We start from the raw sequence: 12,130 nt of genomic DNA, 5'->3' as shown, positions 1-12,130 counted from the left end.
GTGTATTTTGTATTAAGTCACTGCAAAATATCTGGCCATTTTTTCCTGGAGAAAAATACTAAGAAAACAGAATTCAGAAATCATAAAAATTGCAGTTACGGTTTAAACTTAAAACCTGTTTCATGTAGATGATTGAATTGCTTCTATATACTTAGACCCTAAGAAACTTTTAAAAAATTTTCCCATTAAATGCTCTTAAAGAAACCAAAATTTCATAAAAACAAAGACCTATATAAACACCAGACTGAGAAGGGAAAAAATAAAAAAAAAAAAGGATAGCAAGAGAACATGGTAATTTTGACCAAAAAGACAGGTTATTTTGGAAATCCCCATAAGAACTGGTAATGTAAAAATATATGTGTGACTACCTGTAAAGAGATGTAAATAAAATTATTTAAGATGGTCAAATGTAAAGCTGAATGCAAAGGATTATGGTTGACCTAACACTGTCTGAACAATAAAATAAGAAAGGAAAATTTAAGAGACATGCAAACTTATATACATGGAAGCTGAACAACTTTGAATGAACAGTGAAAATGTAAATTCCAAATTAAGGCAAATTAAGACAAAACCAAACACCTGGTGTGTATTGTGCTCTGAAACACTAACTACTACCCAGTTCCTTCTTAATGAGTAACTAACACCACAGATAGAAAGAAAAACTGCAATACCTTTTCTATATTTTCAACAGTCACAGAAGCTATTCTGTCAAGTAATGAAGGATAACGGTAGTTTGTTTTTATGAGAAAAAAAGACAACTGTGATACATTTGACCATGTTATTTGGTCTATCAAGCGTTGACACGTGGCCACAGTTTCCTCACAGAGGACTTCTTCAAACCACTTTCCATTCTGATGTGTAAGTTCTTCCAACAGAAGATTTAAGTTGTTGGCTTTCTGAAGCCTCTGAAATCCACAGTCATTTAATTTTTGCAGGAGCTTTACACATAGCTCAGAACTGTTTTGCCAGTGCAACTGGTCATAATGATTCCATTTGACAAGAGCTGTAGCAATGCAATTCAAATGATGGAGCCTACACTGAGGCAGAACTGCTGCTGCTTTGTTTATAATTATTTCCTCCGCTTGACAGAAAGGAAGCATGGCCAGAACACGAATTGTTGCAGCAGTATCAGCAGGTATGACACTAGATTTTAAAAAACTGGAAGAGAGACAAATAAAAACAGGCCATCAGTACTGACAAAGTGCAAATGTTAAACAAACAAAGCCAGAAACAAATAAATGACATGCATCAAATTTCTATTCTAAAATTCTTAAGATCAAAGGCCGCACAGGAAATACAAAAAAAGCTGAAATTTAATGACAAGATAGAAATTCAAACAGTTAACGGCTACAGTCTTTTTTCATTGAGATTACCATTTTCTTTCTAATTTATTCAAAATTGAATAAGGAAGGCAGGAAGCATGAGGAAGACAGGGAGCATCTCAATCAGCTTTTGAGACCTCAAGTGTTAATGAGAAACACAGAAGTCCTTAGTAAGGGCAGAAAGTCCACCTTTATTAACAGAGTTTGTAGATTTCAGTGCCTGCATAATTTCTGTTATTTCTTTCCTGGGAAGCACCAGGATTTGAGGTGTCTGAGGAATGTGAATGCATCATCCACAAAAGACATGTACAGCCAGGGCACTTCATTCCTATATAGACTGAGCAATGGAAGCAACAGTGGCAGATCTTTTCTCCTGTCATTACAGAAATGGTTTCCCTTTCTACGTTGCAACTAGTGCTTGAGAACTAACTACAATCAAAAGAGGAAAATGCCTCACAAAACAGGAAAGTGCCTCACACTTTCGCTTCTCACAATAGTTTAATTCTTACTGTGTATTTTTCCTTCCTTCTTCCTCCAAATATCAAAGAAGATATTAATATTTACACTTCCTATAAAGTACCAAACAAAACTTCCTGTTCAATGTAATCATATTGGCCCAGGAAAAAAAAAAATCTATTTTTAAAAGATACCATATTTATTAGCAGGTGGCATTTGGTCTACAGTCAAGACAATATCCACTTCCTACCCTCTGGTTTATGTGTTTATAAAATCAAATACTTCTAATGGTTTGTTTCTTTGTATTTTATGGAAACAAAACAATTTAACATCTTAGATTTTTATTTAAAATGCTAAGTAGACAAGAGTTTAATACTTAAACAGCTACACTTCCAAGAACACACACTTACCCAATTAGTAACATTTTTAGTTTGGCAAACAGCTCCAGATCCTGGCAACGCAACACCACCAAGTACTGTGATATCTTTATCAAATGTAGTAAGTGATAGTTATCCAAGTGTTTGTGCAAAGTAGAAGCCATTCTGAAATCAAAGAGAGACAGATAACCATGGTATTATGCTAATACAAAAGATACTGCAAAACCCAACATGCCACATGAAGAAGGGGTGTCCTGTGGTGCACTGTACCTAGGTGGAGGATTGCACACACCTGCACACACCTCTCTACCCCAGTTTTAATGGTGTTCCACTAAGACATAGCAGCCTCTCTCCATTCAGAAAACTGCAAAATTAAAGCCCTCATCACAGCAAAACAGCTACTTCACTCTAATAATTTTTTTAGCAGATTTTACAACCGCTTAAATTTAGAGTGAACTAAGAATGAGATAAACTAGAACAGCATCACCAGCTTCATCCCCACAATACTCACTTGTAAGAGCAACTGCTATGGCTATGTTGGTCAAAAGCTGCAAGAGGGTCATCATTTGTAGGAAAAGATATTACTGTAAGACATTCTTTAGACAGTAAGATCCAAGGAGAAAAATCATTAATTCACCTGGTCTCATTAATACCACTCCACAGTACTACTTCTTTTTTTTTCCCCAGAATGTATTTGGTTCATACAACTAATTCAATCCACAATTATGGTCCACAACCTGCATTTAGCTCTGCTGCATCTGTGACACATCTAATACTACACATCTTCTGTGCCCAAAATCTACTACTTTTCTCCTGACTGTATGAAAGATATTACCTCTCCCTATAAAGAACACTCAGTTTACAACTGCAGAAACTTTGTCCCACATTCTTACAGACACAGGACACAGTTCAAAGTAGGACACAGTAACTTTTGAAGAAACAATTCACATCAGTAACAGGATCTCCTAGATAGGACACATTCTCTGCAACTTAGTACATTCTCATTTGTCTCACCAGTTTACAGTAGTTGTTAGAGGCTAAGCTTACTCAAATAGGATCACGTATTTGTAAATAAGCCCAATATTATATTACATTAACTTGGTAAGGTTGAAATGGCCTTATGTGAAATTCTTAAACTGCCTCAACTACTTCTGGATCAAGATGTGCTTTTCTAAAACCAGTAATACCTAATTAGATAAGCATATATGTATTTGCATAAAAGTCACACATTTTCCACTCCCAACTTACTGGATATTCTAAAGCTTTCCATACTAAATGGAAGTATTTTACCTAGACAATACAACTTCTTCGTAGTATCAAAAAAATTACTTTTTGAGTAGATGAGAATTTCTGCATTTCATTTTCTGCATTGTCTTGAGTATTATCAGTACTTGATAACTGCTGAACTCTTCTGCCATGCGTGCTGCGGTTACCAGCAACCTAAGGTGGAAAAGAAAAGATGTATTTCCCAAAACCAAAAAAAAAATAAACCAGTTCAAAATCTCCAGCAAAGATTGCAGCCATTTTCTTTGCCTAGGAAGGAAAGAACCAATAGACCATTTCAGGAAACACAGGAAAGCAAATTCCCCCAAACTAGAGACCTTTGTCTGGTTGACCCTTCTTCTGAACGCTTATGTGTATGGCACAGATAGAGAAATGTGTAAGATCAGTACATTTTCCTCTGATACTAGAAACCAGCAATTCTCAATGAGGGCAATAAGTAGATAAGGTACTCTAAGACAATAAACATTCAACATCAATCAGCATGATACAGATAACAGAATCAAACACAAATTGAACAGATTCTAGAGCAAGTAAAGATAATGACTTTTTCTGCCTCACACAGATTTTTACTAAAAATAATTTTTTTTTTAATCAAGGAAAACCTTTTGGAACTAAATCCACCATGGCAAAACCAACACAGGCTTGCAGTATATTCAGAATTCTGAATAGAGGCAAATGTTCATAAATGTTCATGAAGAAAAGCCTGAAAACACAACTGATTGTAATTAATACAGCAAATTCTGCCTAAAGCTGAAGACTTTGAAATACCTATGACTAATACCACCCCCAAACGGGATTTTGTAGCACAAAAAACCAAACCAAAATAAAACAAAAAAACCCCCACAAACCAAGCAGACAAAAATCTGCCACACAGTACTATGCTGTAATTGCTAAATAATCACTGAAGTGTTCCCTGCTGATGACAGTTCATATAGAACAGGATGTACAGCAAACTGGGATAGGAAAATGCTCAGGCTGTTTCAGCTACTGCCAGTCAAGAGGAAAAAGCAGCACATACCACTGCATATATTTCTCAGAAAAAAGTTTTTTACTACCATCCACTGTGAAAAGAAGGTTGCAGTCTCTTAGAGACAGAGCTTTGAGACAGCCTTGCATAACAGCTTTCACATTCCCCTTGATTGCTGAATCCAGCTTTCTATGCAACCATTTTAAGACAATCTATTCTGACAGTGTGTCCATAATGAAATAACACATTCCTACAAAGTTACAACTAGAAAACCTAATGCTCAGCTCAAGGGATAGGCTCAGAAATTCCTTCAAACACCATAACATTTTTAATTTCCAGGTATGACTATTATTTATCATAAATAAGATAAAATTATTAATAAACTTACCTTTCTCTTACCTTGGATCCTGCCACAGGCCCAAGAGCAAAAAATAATTTTGCAAAGGTTTCAGGATCTTCATAATCACCTATAGTTTCAGACAGCAGCTGTTTAGCAACCAAGCGGAATTCAGCATTGTCAAAACCCAGCCCAAAAATAAGACTAATAGTGTGTATATCCAGATGGGAGGCACTGTTAAGGAAAATCTTGTTGCATTTTTCTACCAATGGATGATATCTCAGTTTAAAATTTTGAAGAAACTGTAGTATTCTTTTGGCATAGTTGTAGTGGACTTCGCCATTTTCTTCCAAGAGCTGTTCAGCTTTGTGTAGTAATCTATCTCGGAAACTCTGTGAGATAACATCTGATATGCTGACCATCAAAACTGACAAGATCCTAAAAAATTCAGAAGATTTTACACTTAAACATAGAATGTGACAAGTAATAAAGTTCAGATTTCTTAAATAAGCCACACAAAGAAAAGGACATTAGTGTGTTGAATTCTGCATAAAAAATGAATGTTAAATCCAACGGAAAAAAAACCAAAACAAACAGCTGAGCAAAAAAACATTTTTCCTACTAAAAAATGCTCTCAGTGAATTTCTGAAAACGCTGGAATTTTTCAACCATCTCTTGCAAAGTTGTATGCTATGAATGCCTTTACCTAGGGCAAGAATCTGATTTGCCTAAATCCCCTTCTAAAAACATCTTTAATGTTCAATGCAAACTAAAGAAACCTAAACAATTCTCAAGTGACAGAATGGGGAAAAGAGTCATTGTCACTCCTAAAGAAACAATCCTTTCGTAAAGAAATAAAACTTATGACCACAGGGAGAGTCAGCTGAGTGAAAAAATGCAGTGCCATTCAGGGAGTTTCATATGCAGGCTCCTCACATCTGCAAAAATAAGTGTTGGGACTGCTGGTGCTGTATAAAGCAGAGGAGGGGAAGAGCAGCCTTTGCTACAGTGCTGTAGCAGCCCAGAGGGAACAGAGACATGAAAAAGCAGTGTGGACTTCTTTGACTAGGGGCAGATTTTAAGTAACTTTAATATTAGGGTTATGCACTAGACATGCCAGCAAGAGAACCAATTAATCCAAATTGACCCCAAAAAGGAATGAATAAAAAAGAAGTTAATTAAATTGCATTAAGACTCCTTATTGCTATTCACAATAGTAAGCTAAATTCATGTTATAGCAGAAAAAACATAAATCTCAAGGAAGAAAAACTTCTGGTGAGTAAATAGCCTCTAAATTTGCAAAAAAAAGTCCACGTAAAAATAGAAACAGGATAAAGCAGTATCTGCTGTTTTTCCACTAGAACATTAGTTTTAATTGTGTTTAAATTGGTCATAAAGAAACTCTTCACAAAATCACTGGGAAAATGCATTCCCCTAAGCAAACCTTTCCACGAAAATCAATGCATTAATAGAAATCCCCTCTTTCCCATAAACCCCAAACTTAAGAAAAGCAACTTCCAGCTGAGAAAAATTAAAAGTTTTGTTTAGCAAAGGCAGCCCAGTAATTGTAACGTATTTCTTCCCCTGCTACTCAATTTCATTCTGACACTTACCTTATATCCTGTATAGAATCCAGTTTCTCATCCACAATACGAGCTACTTTGCCCATTAAGGGACTGAAATGTCTGTGCTGCTTGTATAAACACATTGAAAATTTAGACAGAGCTGGCAGACTAAGCCTGTCAAGATATCAAAGACAGACAGAATATTTACCTTTTACTTCTAGTGAATAACTAGAGACACAAATGTACTTCCACAATTACATGTTAGTAAAATTACAAAGCAAGGTAACAAAGTATCAAACCAATTCCTCACTGGTTCCCTATAGTGATACCTTGAAATTAACCAGAACACATAGGTATTTTAGACTAAAGCCTATTGTGCATACAGACCTCTACAAATATCAGAATTTCTTCATTCAACCAAGTCAGCATAAGAAATCTGTAATGCTTCCATTCTCAAGCAATGATGTAAAAAAGCTTAAATGAATGTGAACTATTTATTACTTGAATGTCATTAAGCTACACTGAATTTATTTAATTGTCAAGATGCCCCAGATGCTGAGCTGGGAGAGGCAATTCTGTGATGCAATTCTGACACTAGCTTTCACCCTTGAGATTAAAAAATTAGAACTAAAATATCCAAAACACTTAAAAAAACCAATTCAACTAAAAAAACAAAACAAAAACAAACAAAAAAAGCCCACAAATGTTTGTGTTTGAATACAAAAGGTTTTTACTAAAAATGAGATGAGCAGTGTTCTAACAACCATTTAAGACGTAGACATCAAAACTGTCCTAGTTAAAACTGTAAATACTAAACTCTGCAATTTGCTTCAAATGTATAAATCTACACAGACAATAGGTTTCAAAATCTTAACTGTCGGTCCCTGTTGCTGCCATATCTGAATCTCTCAAATATTTGTGTACCAAAGTCCATCAATACTCAAAGGCTCCATATGTATAAAAATAATTTCCAAAACTTTCAAAAACACAATTGTCATTTTTCATACTCACATAATGCCTTAAACATCTCATAAATACTCTTTGAGAACTCTGTGTTGCCTCACACGAAGCAAACCATGCTTGGACTTATACCTTACACAAAGCATTGTAGTATAGTACTTGCCTTTCTAATCTTTTCCATGCTTCTGTAACAAGAACTTCTGCTAGAGAATCATGGCCTTCAACATTGAGCCTTCAGAAGAAAGACAATATTTTAACGTTTGCTTCAAGAGTTATAAAGAAATAAGACCAATGTCCTTTTGTTATTCATCATGTTTTACTTTTCTATTGCTCCCTCCGTTCAAATGGATTATAAACATCTATGCATTAATAATCATAATTCCATTTACTGGGAGTGCAAAACATTTGAGTTCTGCTTGCATCTGAAAAACACTGAGGCACAGGACATTGAATTCTCTGTGTCATACAGTGAGAGTATGGAAGATGGGACAAGGCAGACTCCCAGTCTCCTCACATGATGGCTTTGTAGTCAAAATTCCTTATCTTTTTATTACCAAAAATAAAATGTATAGATGTGGAATTCAATACAATGCTACTTACCTCAGTATACTATACAGAGCATCCACTACAGCCTCATCTTCCATGTTTTCCACTTTGTTCTCCGCTAAGACGCAAAGAGTGAGAAACTGGGAGTGACTTCTTATATAGTCACTAGTCCTTAAGAGAAGTGGCCTCTTCTTTTGCAACTGCCACAGCATGTTCAATGCAGTCCCCACATGTTTTTCAGAAAGCCTGGCCTTGTTCCTTCCAACAAGACTGAACACTTCATCTTCATGGGTGCAGCTATTTATCTGGCTCAAAAGCAGATCACTGCTCAGAGTCCGACCTTGGAAATGTCTCAGCCTCAACAAGCAAACGTTCCTCAAAGACAGCATTTTGCTGTGCCTACCAGCTACATTTAAAGTGTCCAGAAAGATTCTTTCACTTTTCAAGGTAAACCATCATGTTAGAGAGAACAAACTCTAAAATTTGAAAAACAGGTACTTCTTTCATTCTGTATGGTTGCTGTATTAAGAAGTATTCAACTTTGGGGTACCTGTAATGAGACAGAACTAAAGCAGTTAAGTACAGTCATAACTACTAGCTAAAAATCAATTTATCTGCCTTTTAATGTTCTGGGTAAGGTAAGCATGAGAACCTACAGCCTTGATTCTTCTCAGAGAAGCTCCCAATAATGAACACTGACATACCCCCATATATCAAGAAAAGTTAGTCCTCTTGCTAAGCTTTCAAATTTAGAAAATTGTCTTTAAAAACCACATGTGCTATCATACTACTATTGAGAAGGCAAAGTTGAGCTTTCTAACATGCAGGGGCTCCATGAGTAAGTCAGGTGAGGCTTGGTCTTACTAAGCCACTCCATAATCCCAAACTTGGGTCCAGGAACTGCTAAGAAATACAGCTAAGGGTGGTAAAAGGCAGTGAGTGAGATGGCAAGAGCTCCTAAGCTGGCATCATTGGATTCATCTGGCTTGGTATGTGCATCCATCTCACAGTATATATTTACAGTACTGCATTTATAAGCCTCTCCCAGAGATTCCTTTCCCATCTGCTCTCTTTAGTATGTGGTCTATGCCTTGTAAATAGAGAAAGATTTTAGTATGTGGCTTCTACTCAGGAAGGCTGACCTTTGTAATATAAGATATTAATCACAGCTAATTAGCTGAAATCACCTACTGCACTAAAGAAAAGCAACATTACTCCCCAAATTACAATAGAAGCTACAGACTTTGAACTCTGGCAAGTATTAATTTTTATTCATTACTATATCCCCTACTTTGTACACCGTGCTAACAACTATGTACTCACAACATTGGCTCAACATTGGTATAACACAAACCGCCAGCAGTAAATGTTATGGTATGCAAATAGACCCATCAAATTCCCTTAACTTTGAGATCATTGAAGAGTCCTGAAGTCTTGCTTTACAAGATACAATCAGTAACAACAAAAATTATCAGCCTACTACAAAATCAGCAAACTTGAATGCTCCTCAACTGTAGGCATGATTCCAGGATTCTAATGTAACATTCAGGCACTGACAGCAGCACCACACAGCAGGCCTCCTGATAGAGGAAAAAAAAAACAAACCAAAACTTTTTGAGCAGCCTATGTAAAGTACCGAAATCACGCAAGAAAATTGGATACAGCTGGACACCCCCAACCCCAAGTATAAAAAGCATTAAGGATTTAACTGATTTTTAGGAGAGCTGCACGTGTAGCACAGGGTGTTTTTCCCCGTCTGCCAGAGTCACCTGGGTTGCCGTGAGCAGCACACCGGGAACCAGCAGCGAGCGGCCTCCTGCCGCTGCTCCCTCCCTGCCGCGCTGCTGCCCGGTCACCCACGGGAAGCCCCTCTGCTCCCACCTGCGGGTCGCCTCTTCCTTTCCTGCGGGGAGAGTTTGACCCAGAAGTGCTTCAGACGGAACGGGGGAAGGGCCAGAGCCACGCTGCCGCCTGCCCGCCACCCGCCCTCAGCGGACAAGCCGCAGCGTTAGGCCCCTTTCCCTTCGCTCTCTCCGCCACCTTCAGCCAAAAGGTGGCTGCGCTCGGCGCGTTCGCTCCGTAATGAAGACGGCGCTGCCATTCTCGGCGGGAGAAAGCTCGGAGTCCGGCGCCCCGGAACCACCTCGCTCGCCGCTGCCCCAGCCCGCCCGCACGTACCGGCACCCGCCGCCGCAGTACAGCGGGAGGGAGGGCAGTGCTGCCCGGGCCGTTCCCCCGGCTCCTGCGGAGAGATGGCGGCGGCCTCCAAGGGGCAGCCCGCGGGGCCCCCTGCGCGCCTCCGGAGGGACTGGGGACAGGGACCGGCCCTCGGCAGGGCAAAGCCGTGGCCCCAGCCGTCGGCATCGCCCGTGCGCCGGCGGGGCGCGGTGTCCGGTAACCCTGCCTTCAAGGAGGGCTATGGAAATGGCCAAGTCCAGTGTTCCGCTGGGTTAAACACGAGAACAAAAGAATCGGGGCCGTCTGCGAAACATCTGAGGCCTCCCTGCGCCCGCAGAACACAAACTGCGAAGTCCTGAGGCTCCTTTTTCACATGTGCTCTCCTCCATTCGAGCACAGATTGATACTGCTCGCTCAAAACAAGCGTGTGGTTTAGCCTCAGCACTCCATGTGCTGCAGCACAGAGAATTTCCCATGAGCTGAGATGTGAGGAAATGTAGGGACAAAGGGCAAAGTCCAGCCAGTTAGGCCTTCCAAAGCAAATGTAATACAAAAGTTCCGTGGCCATCTTGATCGTTGAGGTAATTTTAATAAAACCAACGTTTGTAACACTTTCCAAGGGGAAAAACAAAAAGTCTTCCCTGTCTAGAAAACCACAAATGGAATTAAGTTTTGGGAAGCTGAAGTTCAAGTTGACATCTTCACTGTACTGGAATTGTCATTATTTTATAATGTGTTTCTATGCTTTGCAACAACAAAAAGTTAATGTGTAAGTTCTGGAATACAAACCTAACAGGCTACAACATGTATGTTGCTTATGATGTATAGCTAAAGCTTCAGGTCATCTTTCTGGAGTTTTTCTCCCAACTATTAATAAAAACAGACATTTAAATATAATTATAGCAACCTCAGACTGTTCTAAAATTCTACTGAAAATCACAGCCAGCACTATCACCATGACAAATTTTGACTTGCTGCTTTGCAGCTGCATATCAAGGTTGCTTTTTAAAAAAACTTGTTATAAGTCCGTAGTATTTTAGAAAAATGGTATGTAAAATTTTTAACTGCACAACAATTTTTCTAACTGGAATTTTTTTAACAGGAACAGCTCCTGTACTGTTCTGCCAGCAAATCCAGATTGTCTTAGTTACAGTCTACACAGGCACGCAGGTAACAGAAACCAAGACCCTGCCAGATCATCTCAGTGGCTTTTACCTTGGGCCTTGTGCAAACTCACATAAGAACTCCAGGGCATCTGATTCCCTAGTTTAGAAGAAAACTTTAATGCTCTTATGAAAGGGACTTCTGCAAATCTTCAGATTTTAAGTTTACAAGGTAGTGAAATTCTTAATTTTCACTTGCCAAGTAAATTCGTATTAAAACAACTAATAATGCCTGGAACAAATTAAATATGCTAGTTACAATTACCTTAAATTTTAAGTTGGACACATGGGGGAAGAAAAGATTTATCAAAGTATGCTGTGCTGAAGCCAGTGTTGACTTACTTAACAGTCCAGTCATTGGCTTCTTCAGGATTTCAGGACTTATTTGGGTCAATTTTCTATTTTTTTTCCCCAGAAATTCAGGAGCAATTCGTTTTCCTGCTTCCAATTTCTGTTACCTCCTGTTTTGTATGTTTACTAACCCCAGTACCCACTGTTCTGAATTAAAGCCCTTCACAGGAGGTATGTACTTCTGTGTAATTCTTAATTAATTTTGGAGCTGCTCACAGCTTTATGGATGGTCATCAGCTTTCACATCTCCATTTTAAAGATAAATTAAAATTAACTTTGAATGGCAGTACAGACATATGGGATAGGCTTACCAGGAAACTCTTTTTGCCTGATTGATCTCAAGTCCCATTTTAATTCTTCACAAGCTCTAGTATGTGCCAGGTGCCGCTGGAGTGACCCTAAACCCTTCCAGTACTGTATCGGACGTTTCATTTACACATCCCTTAGCAGTTTTCCGGGATCTTCGCTGAGCCACCCCTCAGCGTCCCGCCGGCAGGGAAAGCCAGCACTACCTCTGGATATGTGAGGCTCTCTGAGAACACGCACGTACTTGCAAGCGAAGGGCAGAGACCTCCGGCCGCCCCAGCGACACCGGCAACTTCCCGCGCTGCGCCCAGCCCGGCC

The 12,130-nt window shown here is 38.9% G+C and overlaps 1 protein-coding gene across 10 annotated transcripts in view; it reads right to left on the bottom strand.

The window, feature by feature from the left end:
* Window positions 1-12,130, bottom strand: part of FASTKD1 (FAST kinase domains 1) — a 20,530-nt gene extending 8,400 nt beyond the window's left edge. Inside the window, exons 1-9 of one of the 10 annotated variants that reach the window (XM_071747413.1) lie at window positions 11,818-12,130; window positions 9,295-9,394; window positions 7,869-8,364; window positions 7,432-7,500; window positions 6,357-6,482; window positions 4,795-5,181; window positions 3,485-3,595; window positions 2,189-2,320; window positions 672-1,158 (exon numbers count right to left, since the gene is read on the bottom strand). In XM_071747413.1, the coding sequence (XP_071603514.1) occupies window positions 672-1,158; window positions 2,189-2,320; window positions 3,485-3,595; window positions 4,795-5,181; window positions 6,357-6,482; window positions 7,432-7,500; window positions 7,869-8,203 (1,647 nt within the window). In that variant the 5' untranslated portion in view covers window positions 8,204-8,364; window positions 9,295-9,394; window positions 11,818-12,130. Of the gene's footprint in view, window positions 1-671; window positions 1,159-2,188; window positions 2,321-3,484; window positions 3,596-4,794; window positions 5,182-6,356; window positions 6,483-7,431; window positions 7,501-7,868; window positions 8,365-9,294; window positions 9,395-9,583; window positions 10,570-11,817 lie in introns of those variants that run through there. The other 9 variants (XM_071747419.1, XM_071747412.1, XM_071747414.1 and 6 more) reach the window with 9 other exon arrangements.

The sequence above is a fragment of the Heliangelus exortis genome, chromosome 6, assembly GCF_036169615.1.
Source record: "Heliangelus exortis chromosome 6, bHelExo1.hap1, whole genome shotgun sequence".
In the NCBI taxonomy this organism is placed as follows: domain Eukaryota; kingdom Metazoa; phylum Chordata; class Aves; order Apodiformes; family Trochilidae; genus Heliangelus; species Heliangelus exortis.
This window is presented reverse-complemented; position numbering and strand designations above follow the sequence as displayed.